Source organism: Serinus canaria, chromosome 2, assembly GCF_022539315.1.
Source record: "Serinus canaria isolate serCan28SL12 chromosome 2, serCan2020, whole genome shotgun sequence".
NCBI classification, from domain to species: Eukaryota; Metazoa; Chordata; class Aves; order Passeriformes; family Fringillidae; genus Serinus; species Serinus canaria.
In genome coordinates this window covers 82,932,047-82,949,538 of record NC_066315.1, presented here as the reverse complement: position 1 = coordinate 82,949,538, position 17,492 = coordinate 82,932,047, and the positions used below count along the sequence as shown (strand labels likewise).

Genomic DNA, 17,492 nt, shown 5'->3' with positions numbered 1-17,492 from the left:
TATATACCTCTGTGAGCAAACACATTCTGTATAATTACTTGTAACTGTCTCTGAGAAACAGGAGAAAGTTTAGTTCTGTTATTTCTCTCTAGGATAGGTTTTATTTTAACTGGGTAGGCCTGTGTTACTTTTTTGAAAATAGTTTCAATGGGTAGGAAAGTAGAGAAAGAGTTAAAGTGACAGGGAGAACCTCAGGGAAGAAAAATTATTTAATTAAGACCCAGATGTCTGACAGATTTGCAAGCCTCTGCTTCTTACATAGTTTTCCTTCCTTATCTCTGGCTTTCCCTTTCCCCTTGTTCCAGAAAACTCTTCAAATTTGGAAACTTTTGTGCACTTTTTTTGCTGGCAGATCTTCGTGGAAGAAAGATATGATGGATATTATGGTTAAGTAATAGATACTCACAGTCATTCTAGGGCAAGAATACTGATTAGCCTTTCAGTTAAACTCGTCCACTGGAAAAATACTGTATGCTTTGGAGCTGTAGAATATTTTAAATACTATAAAGCAGCTTGGGTTGCTAAAGGCCTGGTGTTGGCTTACAGGAAAGGAAGACTCTGGTCCTTTTCTGTTTTTATTTTTCTGTGTAAATCAAGAGAAGTTATTTGACTGTACCATCTTTTAACTTGCAATATTACGTTATACAGGTGATGTGATTGTATAAAGATCTAAATCATGCTAGTCCCCTTTCCTGACTATTTCTGGCATTCTGTCTGCCGACTGGCTTTCCTGTGGAGAAGCTGCTGCCAGAGGAGGGGGAGTGGGGGTGCATCCGCATTAGAGCAACTACAAGCTGCTGCTTATGCAGCAGGGCCTGGAACTGACATATGTCGGGTACTCTGGAAGCTTAAATCACCCTGGTATGTACCTCATTAGAGATTGATAGCATTAGAACACAAAATGATACCATGAAAAGCATACTCGTTTGCTTTCTGTTTAGATTCTTGACCAGTAACTGTGGAGGAAAATTGTAAAAGGACCATAAACCCAGCTGCCTTTGAAAAATTGCTTCATTGTGCTCCTCGCCTCTATTTTCAAATTCTTATTGTTAAATGGCTGGCAGCATATCTGAAGATGCTACTGGACCTGTGTATTACAGGACTGAAAAATAGTTAAATTCAATCTTTGATGACTTTTATTCAGCACAGATATAAATGCAGTGAAAGACCTGTGTTTGATCTAGTCCCACAGAACTAGAAACAGAACACAAACTAAAAATGGAAAGGAAGTGATACCTGTACCTTGCTCTCAAAAATATATGCAGCTTTTTTTTTTTTTATTGCCTATCTAAGAACTTAAAAAAGAAGGTTATCTGGTATTCAACAGAATATGACCATGTTATTTTTCCCTTTCCTAGTTTCCTGCCAATTTCAGAAATCTTGCATCAAACACAAGTGAGGACTTTGCTATCTAACCAGTCCTGAATTGTTCAGTCTACAACTTTTGAAGTTTAACAGTCTTTGGTTAAAAATTCATTCTCAAGTTCACCGGAGCCAGTAGAAACAGAAAATATCACTGGTCAGGTCATTACTAGAGTCATGTTAGGTGACTAGAATGTCCAGCACTTATTCTAGCTGCTCTCCTGCTGCAGTTATATTACATCCTTGAATAGAAATGAAATAAATTTACCTAGCCTAAGAAATACAAAGAATGGAGAAATGGTCTCTAAAATTGTGGAAACCATTGGTTTATCCAGAAAACAGTTACCTTCACTTTTGAAGAGTACTTTGCCACATCACTCACAAAAATGAATATATAAAAACCCTGAGTTTACTTAATGCTGTCTTTCTGGCCTGATTAAATAGCAAATTGTTTTCTAAAAGCTTCAGCCATACTTCCTACAACTTGAAATCCTTCAGCATCAGTCTTTTCTTTAACACCCACTTCTATATATACAGAAGGTAGAAGCATTTCCCTTTGCAGCATTTGTGTAAGAGGTGAATATCATGGATTCATTTTAAAGAGGACAAATTTGGATACATAAAGATGAGTTAATGTAATTCCCCAGTACCAGACTGGGACGGTTGTCCGAGCTGGGAAGGGAGCCTGAATGTTCCAAAGCCCAATCTTTGGAACTGGAGTAACCATGTCAGTTTTCCATGTAGGTCAGTCCCTCTTAGCTGCCCAAGGCTCATGTGAGAAGCTGAATGCTCTCAATGTACCTCACAATTGTCACTACATCCCTGCATGTCCTACTGCCCAGTGTGCCTGTATGAATTTGACTTCTTTGCAATGGCTCTGTCCTCCCACCCCACCTAGTAACAGGTTCATGGGAGCCATGTTCTCAAGTCTTTCAGTATAGCAAATACTGTGCAAAATGAGTGAGATTGCAAGTCACATTCACTTAACCTGAGATATGTCTGCTACTAGGCTTCTTCTTACCTGCTGCCATTCAGGTAGCATGCAAATTTCCCTGTCTTCCACATTAAGTCTAAGAGCCCCAGACAGATGTCTTGAATATCCTACAGCATTTAAATGGCACCAAGTATCTGCATTTGGATAATTGCATGTCTTCCTCCCTCCCTTCTCTGCAGTTTACATAGGTCTGTGTTGTCTTTAAGCAGCTGTGGTGGGAGGTGTGGTCTCTACCTCTGGTGCCATAGGTGAGGCTCACCAGACCTCCCAAGAAGTGCTCAGAGAAACTTGGGTCAGATTTATCATTTGCAGACCCACAGGTAGACCTGCTTTGACTATAACAAAATGGCAGCTTTTCTCATTGCAAATCCCTTGTCTTACCACCAGCCTGGGTTTATTTTTAAGCAGCATTTCCACCTAGTTTTATCAGAGAAATTTCTCTCCTTCTTAGAATGTTAACCTCCTCATAAATGTATGTCTCTCATGGCACTAATTTGGTAAAATGCTGCTGTAAGTTTCATTTTGTCTCCAACTGCGCAAATGACTGCCAAGGAGTAATTAGGCGTTGTAGCCTGAGCTCAGTGGAACATTAAATGCTGTAGTTTAGTAGTCACTTTGCTTCGTTCTGTGCTCTTGCACAAATCTCTGCTAATCTGCATAAGTAATGTGTGCGCAGGCTTCCAGGAACCGTGCACATTTGCCATTTCGAGCTTGGGCTAAATGCTCACCAGTGCTGTATTTTTAGCACCTCATATTTTAACCAGGAAGGCAGCGTAAAGGTTATCAAGTTCTTCCCTAAGTCAAAAAAAAAAAAAAAAAGGATGTATGAGAAAATACCACTGGTAATGTTTATCCAGAATGTAAAACATGATATCGAAATAAGTAATATTTTTCTTGGCTTCTGGCCAGAACAGCTGTCAACAAAAGAAAAGTGTAGAAGGGAAGAAGGCTATGGAAAAAAAATTTTTGAAGCCCTTTTGTTTTCCTTTTCCTGTGAGAAAAAGTCTTCTTAGGCATATTTGTAAGTCATGTGAGCTCCTGGAAACTACCAGACCTTCACCTCACAAAACACATAGCCCATTCTAGATTCCCAGTGGTAAGAATTTTCTGAAAAGCCCTTGCGATTAATCTATAGCTTCTGGCTTGCTTTGTAGGTGAGTTTGGAGATGCATTGAACAGTAGCTCTTCTAGAGATTTAGAAATGCAAAAGAAAATATCTTTTTCTGGAGCTCCCTCTGTAGCAGCAAATAAGAATCAATTCATTTTGAATGCATTGTTCTCTTTCCTTCAGAAAAAGGCTGTGAATTGGATAATATTATCCCAGTTGTCTAAGTAAAGAGATTATGTATAGTCACTGCATAAGTGCTCAGAGGATTATGAAAGAGACCACTGCTGGCTGTTGTGCCCAGCAAGGAGAGCATCATTTTGCTGTGAAAATTGAAAGATTCCCACTGATAGACATGAGAAAAGAGCTGGTCGGTGCAGTGCAATGGACCTATGTTCCATATTTGAAGGCCAGGAATGCTTGTTCCCTTCCCAAATATGTTTTTCTAGACAAATTTCCCCTAAAATTCTCAAGCCTATTTTTTCCTGTAGAGATTCCAGCATGGACAACCTTAGTAATACAGATTTTGGCTGCATTGTAAAAGAGTCGGGCAATAGACAGGAAAATATAAACAGGTAGCAAGAGGGTGGTGAGCTGACATAGTCTTCATGAAATTAGGTCTCGTGAGTTTACAGATTTTTCTTCCAAGGCTTTGGAAACAACTTCTCTGCAGTAGGTCTAAGAATGAGTCTCAGTGTGTCACTTGCCTCCAGTTGTGTGCAACTATTCTGCAAGACCAGCTTTGTAAAGAGTAAAGTGGTATTTGCTTTCCTTGACGGATAGACTTGTTGCTTAGCTGGTGCACAGTTTGAATGGTTCTCCCATTGTAAATGCTCTGAGTTTGCAAATAAATTGCTTTGAAGTGCACTCAGAGTAGAGTATTTTTTTATTAATTTTATTAAACTTTCCACTGCAAGAACAATATGAAATTCAGTTAGTTCCTTCTTTCTGCCATCTTCACATTGAGAGTTATGTTTGCCAGTCTTCTCTCCCAATTCAGATGCTGTAATAAGTGTAAATCATCTTGTCAGATGGCTCAGATGAGTAATCTCATTGATTTATGGATGAATGTGTGTTTGTGTGTGTGTGTGTGTGTGTGTGTGTGCCTTAGGGTACAGAGGAACTGCAGTCCTACAACACCAGGTACCTGCTCTGGAGACTTTAACTGATTTGCTCCATCATCCTCATAATCCATCAGGGGGAAACATCAGTTCACCATAAATCTTTCAGTGTGGATGTTAAGCCTGGGCATCATAAGATCACACTGGCTTGTGGGGATGTTCAGGGCCTGTCAAAACTCAGGTCAGTGGCAGATGTTGGCAGAAATTTTACTCCAGTCGCAGAGCACCCTGTATCCTCGTCTGTATTTAAAACAGCCAATACTGATTTCCATCTTAGATTCCAGTTTAGGAAACCTCTTAGTCATATATCAAGCCTTGTTATTTTGAATTAATCCCATCTGTGTATTCAGACACACAACAATGTGTGCATGACAGTTTTGGAAGGCTTCCCTGGAGGTGTATGTTGTTGTTTTCATTGATACCGCATACGTGACGTCAGCTTTGTAAGGGCAAGGCAGTTTAGGTAAAAGTAGAAATATCAGGCTGCAGGACTACTACAAAAGATGTAAAGGAGAGGTGAATGCTAAATAAATAATGAAGTAAAAAAATAAAATAAAAAATAAATAAAATCAAATACCTGATGCTTCAACATGTTGTTTCAGTTGCTCCTGGTATGAGCAGGGGAAAAATCAAACAGCAAAGTAGCAAAAAGTGATGCTACATTGTTGGATGAAATTTAAATCAATGTCAGGAAACACACCTGCATTTTTATTCAGATTCCTACCTTAAAGGAAAGACAAAAAATAGCGTTTTTCAGGTAGTGTTTGGTAAACTAACAAAAAAATCTGTCATGTGTTACTGTATCTGTGCAATTAAGGGTATGATCTTGAAAAGGGCAAATCTGCTTCACCCAGCTAGATTTTAAGTGTGGCTGGAATGGAAAGTGACTTTTTAAATAGATTAGTCACAAGGGCAAAACTTAGATACAGTGTCACAGACCACAACATCTTTAATTTGGGTGAGGTAACTGAAAGAAATAAATTGTCCAATGTGAAATTTTAGTTTCAATGATTTGGATAAAAATGTTCTGCTGATCAAGATTTCCCTCTAATAAAAAGGAGAATTGTCGTGTACCTGGTTGCCATACAGGTGGGTTTTTTTTGTTTTGGTTTGTTATTGTTTTCTTTTTTTTTAATGTTAGGGGGGTGGCGTTAGGATTCTTTTTGTTTCATTTTCTTTTTCTTCTCTTTTTTTAATAAGCCAAATCAACACTTGGCACTCATTTTGATTTCAGACTTGTCTTAGGTCATTATACAGCTTCATCAGTTTTCTGGCAAAATCAGGTCCCTTGGTGTTTCATTAGAAACTGCTTTCACTCCCTCCCACACCTCAAGATGCAGAGTGATTGTCTAACAGTACTTTGAGTGTACTTATTTTTCATTACCATGCAATTTTTGTTTAATTAAGGTGCACATGTATTGTTACAGCGGGTGCACAGGATTGTTAGTGGTCTGCCTTAAAATTGTATGGATGTGCAAAAACCTTTGTCCTGGCATATGCTGTGTTTCTGCAGTCCAGCTGAAATGTGTACTTCACACTGAAGCCAGGCCATTTGTTTGCAGGCTTTATTAATTGTAATCTTTTGATTACCAGCACACTGGGTTTGCTCAAGCCCCTACTGAGATCTTTCCTAGATGTGGATGTGTCAGTACGGTGGTTTGTGTGTAAGGCCACACATTTTTCATGCTTTGGGGAATGAGTTTGAGAACCCCAGTGGGAGCAAAGGGGCTGAAATTATAGTGTGTTTCAGAGCAACAGTGCAAAGTGAAAGAAAGGGGAGAGACTCAATTATTTTTTTCTCTTTCCTTTAGCAGGCAAGATGAAGCAACAGCTTTGGCTAAGCATGAGAATGAAGATACATTCATTGCAGCACAGTTCCAGCAGACTTTGGCTGACCTGGATGAAGATTTAGAAGGTAAGAAAGTGTGTGTTACCTCTGAAGTGCAAGAGACAGAGACACAGCCAGTGGATGCAGAATCAAGCTGTGCTCTTGAGACACCCTGTATGTTTCTCACTGAGATCACGGGGAACAACTCATGAGTGTGAGGTAGAATGTGGTCCTCCCAAAGTGGCTCCTTTGCTTAAGGAGCCACCCTTTATAGGCTCCCACTGAACGTTTTGCAAACTGCATGTCAGATTGTTGTTGTATTTCAGTGTCTTCTACCAAAAAGAGATGAACAGCAGTCAATGGACATATTTTATGGGCCAAATTTAGTATAATTTCACTGACTTCAGTGAAGCTACATCAGTTATGAATTTAGCTCTGTGATTAATGAAGAATCCCTCTGTCTTTATTTTTTCATTATGAACTGGAAAAGGATGAAACATTTTTGTACCCAGTGTCTCCTCTGTGTTAACAGGCACATTTAAAAGTTAAAAATGGAAAACATGAAACAGTGGGAAGAGATAAAATGTCATATTGAGCTCCTCTTTTACCTACTGTTAAAAAAAAACACCCCAACTTCTCTATTATTGGTTTGTCAACAAATGACATTGATTTCTTTTTTTTTTTTAACTTCCCATCTTCATTTTAATATTTCTGCAATGGAATTGAGTCTGATTTGATTTCATGTGAGTTCTGAGACACAGCCATTCCTTAGCTTGTGTTGTAACCTTTGATTTATACCAGAAAATTTGAGAGGATATATCGCCCTCTTGCACAATAAGGCTTCTGGAGTCACTGGTAATAAAGGGTGAGAAGAATGGAGAAAAGATAAAAGTACTGTTTTTTTTGTTTGCTTGTTCAAGGAAATCCTTCAGCTGGGCTGTTATTACTAACCAGGTCTGGGAAATGTGATTTGGAGTTACTTGCTGTTTCTTAGAAATGTTTCTTCTTTGGAGTCATGTGGTGAAATGTTTATCACTTAGATAAGTTAATCAAAGATAAGGTATGAACAATAGATGAAATTCTGCTTTCAGCTGCATTTGTCTGTTTCCCACTGGCTGAAGCAGAGCTGCAGGAATATTTTGCCAATCCTAATCAGCAGCCCAACAATAAGAAGGACCCAGACGTCTCCTTTTTTTGTAATACAGGCATAAAAAAAAGTCTGTTACTTAATGTGGAACTAAAATACATGATTTGCTTAAACTTGTACTGGCTATTTGTGTAATTTATAGTCATATTGCCTAAATACTGCCTGTTGCACATATGTAACATTGTGTGTGTATTTTGCAGCAGAGGATGGTGTCACAAACTCTGACTCTGACTACACCAGTGAAGCCTTGAGCCCTCATGTAAGAAAAGTTGAGGCTGCCCATGATGTTTCCATTTCTGTTCCAGTAACAATCATAGATGATGCTCCAGATGTTAGCATCTCTAACTCCTATGAAAATCAAGAGGTGGAAATTAAGGTTTCACAGAATATCTCAGCTAATGTTAATGACTCTGTTAATGCAAGAAACTTCACAAATAAAAACAACAATGCAGGTTCCTTTGATAAGGGACACACAGATGGTGGAGCTTTATACAAGGACCTAATATATCAGCAACCATCTGAAAATGAATTCATTCACTTGCCTGTGGAACAGAGAAGAGATATGTTTGAATCTCTCACATCCTCCTTTGAAAAAAGAAATGAAAAGAACTTAAGACTGGAACCCTCTCCTAAACATAGTGTGAAATCTGAGGAATGTAAATCCAAGCTGAGTCCATCTCACGCCAAAGCCATGGCTGAAATCAGTACAGCAAAAGAGAAGCTAAATCCAGTTAATGAATGTAGTAGCAAGGAGAGATCGCTGAAAAAAAGTAAATCAGAGTTAGAAATCAAATGGCCACCAGCAAAAAAACCAGAAGTAGAAGTCCCATCAACACCCGCATGGTGTCATCGTGCCCAGAATTCAGGATCAAGCTACGAACCTAAAATGGGTTTGACAACGTTTAAAGTTGTCCCTCCCAAACCCGAAGTAAGACATTTTGATAGAGGAGCTTCAGTCTCCACTGGTGCCATTAAGATAGATGAACTGGGCAATCTTATAGGCCCAAACACCAGTGTTAGTAAGCATGTACAAGGTTTTTCTTCCGATGAAAGTGAGGAAATTCATATTGGGAGAGTGAAGGCATTCTGGAGGTCAAGTTCTATGGAAAAGCAAAGTGATGACTCTGCTGAGCATTTTCCTAAAAAGTCAGCAGTCACCACAAACTCTAAGCCCTTTACTATAAAACATGAACACAAACCTGTCAGTCCTTCAGCTCCAAAACCCGCAGCACCACAAACTGTTACTACCCAGGTAGCTGAAAGACAATTTGAGAATGAAAGGACCAAACCAGCTCTCTCAGTTACGCAGTCCCAGGTAACGCCATTAGCAGCCCCAGCCGTTAGCAAGGACAAGCTGGAACTCCCGTTCATAAAGCCACACAGGAGAACTTCAAGTCAGTATGTTGCCTCTGCCATTGCAAGACACATCAATGCAACTACCTTTAAATCTGACACTATGGAATATAATGAGAAAGATGAAAACAAGCAAGGGGCAGGAGAGGTTAAGAATGAAGTGGAAGTTTCACCAAAAAGATGTATTATTGTGGCCAAATATAGCCCTGTGGAAACAGAATCAGCAGAAACAAGAGAAACCCTTTCAAGTATTTTTGCTTGCAGTCAGAAAGCATCCCACAGGTTTACACCTGGTGATAATTCTGGCATGGAAAACAAAGTAGTTAATATCAGGGCACCAAATCAAGCAACTCCTGTGAGTTTATATAAAAAGAATGCCACTGTCCCACTTATTAAATCTTCTTCAAAGGATAACAACAGTGCAGAAGATGATAATGGTTTAAACAGCAAGCAAAGTGTAGCAGAGAAAAAGACTGTGTTTGACCAGAAGTGTGAGACTTTGACCCATACTAATTCAGCGTCATCCCTCAAGTCTCCTGATCTCCAGGGAGTCCCATCCTCTTTCAGCTCATCTTTACGAGTCACTAAATGGCGTCCCACTAATGGTGTACAAGTCAGTTCACTTAAAGCTTCACCTGAGCTAAATGGTGCAGCAGCAAATGCAGAGTCAGAACAGGAGGAGAAACCTGATGATCCAGATGTTAATACTGTTGGTGAACTGGATTTTAATGTGCAGACCAATATTTTCGGACCAAAGAAGAAGTTCAAACCTGTCATCCAGAAGCCAGTTCCAAAAGACACATCATTGCACAGTGCCCTAATGGAAGCCATTCAAACAGGAGGAGGAAAGGAGAAACTCAGAAAGGTAAAGTGGAAACCTTTTTTAACCTGATCAGACTGCAGAGCCCTGTATTGACCCTGTCAGACACCAGAGGTTTGGTAACTTGTATAGTTGCTGGTGAGGCAGAGAACACAAGGCATTTGAAAAATTTATAATGGCAAAATGCAGACCAAGCTGCTGCTTATTCTGCACATCCATATATTATGCAACATCATGGCTGCTGTGCTAGCTGGGTAGGCAGAGGGTGCATAGACACAGAGTAAGGAGAGGTAATTGAGGTTAGTCTAAGATCCAAACCCTCATTTCCAGACCCTTATGTAAAAACAGAAACACACCGCATGGAGAAAACTTGTAAATATCTGCAGTGAGAGAAAATTGCATTTTGTTTTACTTGAGTATAATAGTATGCCACTGACTTCATGCTCAGGGGATATGGACTGCATCTCCAAGTACAGCATTACTATCTACACATACCCTTACTGTTCAGTGTGAATAAGGTTTTACAAGCAGGCCCAAAAAAAGACAAACTGATTAGTCTTCATAGTTTGCATTCTGGTACAAGTGCCAAAAAGTGTTCCCAAGATATCTCTAAGTAAATATCTAATAACAATGTGAGGTTTATTCCCTTCATATTCTAGGTTTCAAATGGTGCATTAAATGGCAGTCATGGGAAACCCTCATACACTGAGCCAGAGAATGAGCGCTCAGCCCTATTAGCAGCAATTAGAGGCCACAGTGGCACCTCCAAGCTAAAAAAGGTAAGGATCAGGATGGTAAGTGATCTTTGAAGGGCATTCTATTCCTTCTGAGTGTTTTGAATAAACCCAGATATCCCACAAATTAAACATTGCGCTGCAAAGAAAGAAATTGAGGGGGCAACCATATGACAGAAGACCAGATCTGACTTAGGCAGACAGCACAGCAGGTTTAATCCTATTCTCTGCTATAAAACTTAAAGGTCTTTCAAATAGTGTGCTTTTAGCTTAGAAAGAAGCATATAGAAACCAATTATAGGGAGTGTACATAGAAGACATCAAATATTCAGCCTTTTCACGTTTAGGTGGGGTCTTTTTTTAGAATGGTTTTGGTTGGAAAGGAGTTAAGTATTATCTAGTTCCAACCCCTCTGCCTTGGGCAGGGACTTCTCCCATTACACCAGGGTGCTGAAGGCCCCATCCAACCAGCCCTCAAATACCAACAGAGATGGGGCATCCACAGCTTCTCTGCACAGTGAAGCTGTAGTTTAGGAGTTTGCAGTTCATTTATATATTTGCATTACCTACCTTATATATCCAAAACACACTAGCAAAACTTCCTGAAAACACAGTAGGGCTTCTTCATACATGCTGTGTATCTGCTAACATGGTGCAAGTTGTACGCAAGTAAGTGATACTGATGTTTCATCAACAATCACCACAGCAGGATGATTGCTTCTCTCTGAAAGATTTATCTAACCATTAAAGCATCTCTTATTCTTAATAGCCAAAACCTGCATTGTTCTAGCCTTAGTTTTCACTCGGTTGACTAATCCAGCCAAAGATGTGTCCTTGGCAAGGAGGTTCCCATTTCCCTCGTGCAATGACTCAGTTCATTAGCACATATCCAGATAGCTGGCATGAGCTAGAAAAATTCTCTTGCCTGTGTTAGGGAATTACTTCACCCCTCAAATATCCTACTGCCCTTGCTGCAGGTAGGGCACAGCTTCCTCTGAGCCTGTGAGCAGGATGTGCTAAGCAGCAGCAATCTTCACACGTACTTAACTGCATTCTGCATTCATTAGGAATAAATAGCAATTTGTTTAAAAGAGGCTCTGACAATGAAGTCATCGCAGAGACTTTTTTGAATACTTTCCTCTGGCAGAGAAGCTTTTGCCATGATTTTAAAGGAAGTCACCTAGAAACCATATGCTTTTTCACACCATGTCACCTGTGCTAGTTAAATCAGTGTGTTGGTGTGTGTATGGGGCACTGTACTGATGTGGTATCCCTTTCATGTTGTCTCAGATGTTTGCCTTCTATCTGACATGACATAATGCTCATATATATATATATATATATATATATATATATATATATATATATATATAGTGTGTGTGTATATATATATATATGTATAGGGAAGGAATATAATACAGGAGCTCTCCGTGGATTATTTTAGGGGAGACGAATCCTTTCATTTTTCACCACAGAAGCTGTGCTGCAGTTTGTCTGAGAAATGAATTATAATGGATCTGCTTGGAAAACTATTTGGCTGATAGTACTGAATTTCTTAATAATTGCTGAATCATTGTAATTACTAACAATTCATCATGATTGTTACTAGTATTAATGGAAAAAAGTATCTCTTGACACAGTTGATGAAAAAGCTGGCTTAGTCTGAAAGACTGTCTTCTTTGCCTGCATGCATTTAAAGTAGGATGAGTTTCCAAGCTGATAATTTGTGCAGAAATTTTAGTTTCTGAAATTCCATAGAAACAAACTTGGAAGAATTATCCATTGATTTTTGTCCTCAGTGCTTTCAAGTAGCTCTCTCTAGTTTTTTGGGGGGGGTTTTTTGGTGTTTTTTTTTTTTTTTAAAGTATGGCTGGAGACTTTAGGTTTAATGGTTTTTTTTTCAGTGAAGCTATGTCTGAGAGCTCAGATCTGGAAGAGCTTCCCTGTCATCTGAGATTATTTCTGTGCAGCCCAGACTGCAAAAAGTAATCATATTCCTGGGTGGCTACTGCAGCCTTAATATATCTTCCTGATTCCAAAACCCTTGTGGTTGTTTCCAAGTTAATACCAAGTCCAACTTTCTCTCTTACCTTACATGCCAAGAAGAGTTACAGGATGCTGAAGCTCACAGTAAATAAAGATTGAGTTTCTGAGACAGATTCAATGCCAAGTCCTCAATGCTGGTAATCAGCCCAGCTGAGTGATGTGAGTGAGTAGTAACAGATGTTCAACCCCATGAGCAAACAAAAGTTCTGTGGTTTTACATCATCCAAGAAAAGTGAAATTGGGGTACTGAAAGGGAATCTAATGTCAAATAATTACAGTTCAGCCATGCTTGATATTAACCCCCTTCTTTCAACTGCATGATGAGCAGATCTCCTCATTGGCCTCCCAAGAGCTGCAGCGTTTTAGGGATGCAGAACAGTCCTCACAGAAGGCAGAAGACCTTCAGGAAGAGCAGCTGTGTGTCCCACCTGCCCCTGCCCAGCCACCACCACCACCTCCCATTCAGCTGTCAGCAGCAGCTCCTAAATCCTCTGCCACAGCTTCAGGGAATCCAGTGGAGGCAAGGCAAGCCCTGTTGGAGGCCATTCGCTCTGGTGCCGGGGCAGCAAAGTTAAGAAAGGTAAAAGTACTTTTATATTTTACTGTGGATGAAACAACCTATGCTTGCTGTGTTTTCAGAACCATTTTTAAGCTGTTCTAGCTAGACATTTCTTTCTTCCATCAGAAGAAGGTACATGCACTATTTCCTCTAACTGAATCAAAGATCAGGAATGTATTTGAAACCTTTGAACAGCTAATGAAACACACCCATGCATATATGCAACCATGTGAACAGACAATGTGTTTTATTAAAGAGACCATCAAGAGCATGACTATAATTTCATTTTCATGACCTTTTCATTCTGTATTATCTGGGATAATACTGGATGTCCTTTAGACAAGGTAAGCCTAAGAAAGATCAAATATGAGACCCAAAGCAAGTCTATAAATAAATAGAAGCAAATTTATAAATAAATATTCTTTCCTACCTTCTGCAGTGTGTCCTAGACCTTGATTCCCAACACTTAAACCTTGATCACAATGTGCTGAGAGCTGTCAGTGAAACTGTGAGGTCAATTTAATGTCTGCCTGAACTTTATTAATTGAATTATGTATGTTTCACTTTTGTGGTTAGATGTGAATTGGTCGGCTCCCAGATGACTAAATGCTCAGTTGCCTGTGTGTGATTTTTGGAGTAACTTTCCTTATCTCTTTGATCAAATTTTATTCTTCCCAATCGCAAGTTACACTGTGTTTCTTGGTAAAGAGAAGCAGATCAATTGTTCTGAGTGGAGGCATCCCAATATTGCACTGCAGTATCCAAGAGCAGACATTAATCCAGGGCCTTTAGGGAATGTAGAAAAGCAGATATCGTTTTCCCAACCCATGAGTTAGCTGATGCCAACCATAAATGTGTAAATAGACATTAATCTTGCTCACTTTTCCTCATTTAAATAATTTTAAAATGCACTCAAATTTTAATAATCGGAAGTTGTCAAAAAAAAAAAATCTGGTTTCTGATAAACCAGAAGTTCCACAGAATCAGACAAATGGCACAAACAAAGCAGTGTTTCACGGAAATTTACATCAGCATGGTCTCATTACATCAGGAGCCTGGATGTGCAGTTAATTCTTCATGTGAAAAATTACATCTATGTTATGCTTACAATTATGAGGAGCAGCTGAGTTCACACTTGGTTTGTTCAACTTGGAGAAGGCTGAGGAGCAACTTCATTGCAGTCAGTGCTTTCCTTGAGGAGGGCAGCTGAGGGGCAGGCACAGTCTCCTCTCTGTGGTGGCCAGCAATAGATCCCAAGGGAATGGAATGCAGCTGTGTCAGGGGAAGTCCATACGACGGTAGGAGAAGGTTCTTCCCCCAGAGGGTGTTTGGGCACTGGAACAGGCTCCCCATGGAAGTGATCACAGCACCAGCCTGACAGAGTTCAAGGAGCAGCTGGATGATGCTCTTAGTCATATGGTTTAGTTTTAGGCATTCTTGGGAGGAGCAGGGAGTTGGACTCAGTGATCCTTATGGGTCCCTTCCAATTTGAGAAATTCTATGATTCTAAAACTACAAATTATGAAGAAGTCAGGCTTTTTATTTCCCCACTTGACCAATTGACAGAAAAAAATGGGATTTGGACATGGAAGGGTACTTCATGCAGTTGTTTTCTAGATACTTCCAAGTTTCTTGTTCTTCCAATTGCATCGCTCTTGCAGAAGTCTCTGAGGGAATCCATAGCTCTACTCATGAAAACAAGTCTTTATCATATCTTTGGGGATTTATTTCAAAACACTTGGATAACCAGTGCAGGTCATGAAAGTACACCAGATAGGCAGATAAATACTATGCCCGTCTTGTCTCATTTCCAAGACAGAATAATTTTTGCTACTTTTGACATTGAAACAACAGAAGAGTACATTTCATTATATAGGTCTCTTATGAAAATAAAAGAGAACAGTGTTTTGTCCAAGACAGAGTATGATTTTCTTATTACTGTGCTGTCCTTCCAGATACTGGATATGCAAGCTAGTCTTATGTATGCCAAAGTCATCATGACACTTTGACGTCTGAGATCTCATGTTCTTGATAACTGATTAAAGTAAAAATGTTGTCAGATTTCTGAAAAGGCTTTCTATCCACTGTGTTTTAATATCTCTTCCAGTTTTATGCATTATATTGAGAGCCAAATTCTGATCCTTCCCTGCAATTGGACAACTTGGTGAGAGCAAAAGTTGAATCCATAGAGGAGAGTGAACACATAATAACTGAATATTGAGGTTTTCTTCCTTTACCCGTGTCTAAGGAACACGTGAGTTTTTTGTAGGCAGTGGCTGACAGGTTGATTTGTGCCAGGGCCAAAGGAAATTTTTTCATTGTTTTGCCTCCTCTGTCAAAGTTCTGTGTTGTTGTGATTTAGAGATGTGAACACAGCACTGTTTTTGGCTTTGCTTCCTAGAAGATTTTGGTTGCAGCAACTAAGCAGGAGAGTAGGTAGTTCAGTTCAGTAATGGCATCTGTTTCTCTTCCATTGTCTTCTCAAAATCTTCTGGGACAAAGACTTCTGACAGCAAAGTCATTTGTTTAGCTAATATTGTGGAGAACTGGGAAAAATCTGTGTTGCTGACAGCAAAGTCGTTTATTTAGCTAATATTGTAGAGAGCTGGGAAGACTCTGTGTTGCATAATTATGCGTGACTCGGTGCTTATTTATGTGGGGTTAGTTGCAATGGAAGTAGATCAAACATAGCTGTCATGGGAAGCAAATGTAAAAAGCAACCAATTACCTAGATAAGGAGCATCCCAACAAACATTTGAGCTCAAGTATTATCTGTGAAAAGGCAGCTCCTCCACTCCTCCCCTGATTACACAGCTGTTTGCTAAAGTCATGAACTTTAAGGTTAAAAAATTCACTGTGCAGGAAATGAGGAGAGAAGTTGCTGCAGGCTGACCTTGCTTAGCTGAGAGTCAGGGTCTGCACAGCACAGTCTCTAATTGGGTCAGCCAAAAGAAACCAGAGCAGAAATAGATGCTTGAGGGAAATGCCAAGTATAGGTAAGATAGTATTTGCATAGCTCTCCTCTCTCTTCCTTAATCCCTTTTCTGGAGTACTGTGTCTGTTTGGGCAAATAAATCACTCTTTGTTTTGAAGAAATGGCTTTCAATTGCACTGTTGCTGTCCACAGACTCCTGAAGGAAAATTCTTGCAGTTGCCAAGCCCATTTGAGCCTGCTCAGTCAAGTGTTTCATCCCTACTGCAGGGCTAGTGCCAGAAAGTGGTTACACTACAGATCCTACCCAAAAGAAAGGGAGACACGGATGTGTTACAGGACTGGGATGGATTTACCAACCTGGAGAAGACCTGACAGTGTGCAAGGAAGTAACCCTTTTCTTCAGTTTTTGAAATGATCTGTCGAGGAACCTGATGGGTGTTCAACACATCCAAAGTATAACAGCAAGACAGGGAGGTGGCATCAAGGAAAGCCACCAGCCATGATGGGCCTTTGGTGGTTTCTTATGAGAAATGAACATGTCTCTCTAGCAAAGAGGCTGTCCCAGCCATGGGGTCTGCTGCACGAGCAAAGGAGAATCAGTTGATCTAGGAAGTAAATAACTCATCTGAGACCAAGTTTTGGCTAATTCTGGTGGACAGAACTCAGGTCTTAGAGCTGTACCATTCAACATTCTGATTTTAAAAGTGAACCAGTGTTTTCCTTAAATTGTGTCAAACAGTATCATATAGTTAGATCTCTATGTGCAGTTTTAAACTTCCTATTTTCCATCTCATAAAATGCAAAATAATGTAGCTAGATGTCTGAAATTCTCTGTATCAATGGATGTGTATTTTTGTGCTTATGTAACTTGCCTTGGGATTTACCATGACTATTTGTGGAAAAAAACCCATAACTACACATGCAAATAACCCATTAGATGTCTAGCTGTAGGTATAGTTGCAGCACAAGTCCATGCAGGATTAAAAATCTTACTCAACAAAGGGAAACCATAAAAGTTGCTTTAGCTTATATGCCATACACTCATTTTAAGTAGAGTTGTACTCAGGGATTTGGTAGAAATATTGCAGGGGAATTTGTCTGCACGTGGTGGGGAAAGCAAGTTATATCTCTGAAGATCAGGCTGTAGCTCTTGGTAAAGTGATTGCTTCAGACCACTCTTTAATGGTATGTGCAAGGGAGATTCTGTAGATTCCATGTATTTTCCAATAAAGATTGGAGTTGCACCAAAGTAGCCTTTTCTGTTTGTTCACTGAGATTTTAAAAATTAATTTGGCTCCATCACAGTTCCCACAAGCATTCATGGTGATGTTTGGCATCAGCATTAGGTCACGTCAGCTCTTGATACGTGCAGTGTATCATTCTGTTGGCAATCAAAGGAGCCAGGTAAGATAATTACTGCATCAATTGCAAGGAGTCCCTGTGTTCTCTGGGATAATTTGGAGTTGGTTGTCAACAAGTAACGCGTCG

The 17,492-nt window shown here is 39.7% G+C and overlaps 1 protein-coding gene across 5 annotated transcripts in view; it reads left to right on the top strand.

Annotated features, from left to right (window-relative positions):
• Nucleotides 1-17,492, top strand: part of COBL (cordon-bleu WH2 repeat protein) — a 160,032-nt gene that overhangs the window by 140,182 nt on the left and 2,358 nt on the right. For 3 of the 5 annotated variants that reach the window (XM_050970353.1, XM_050970355.1, XM_050970350.1), the window contains 4 exons: nucleotides 6,394-6,497; nucleotides 7,758-9,775; nucleotides 10,390-10,509; nucleotides 12,839-13,090. In XM_050970353.1, the coding sequence (XP_050826310.1) occupies nucleotides 6,394-6,497; nucleotides 7,758-9,775; nucleotides 10,390-10,509; nucleotides 12,839-13,090 (2,494 nt within the window). The remainder of the gene's footprint in view (nucleotides 1-6,393; nucleotides 6,498-7,757; nucleotides 9,776-10,389; nucleotides 10,510-12,838; nucleotides 13,091-17,492) is intronic. The other 2 variants (XM_050970351.1, XM_050970352.1) reach the window with 2 other exon arrangements.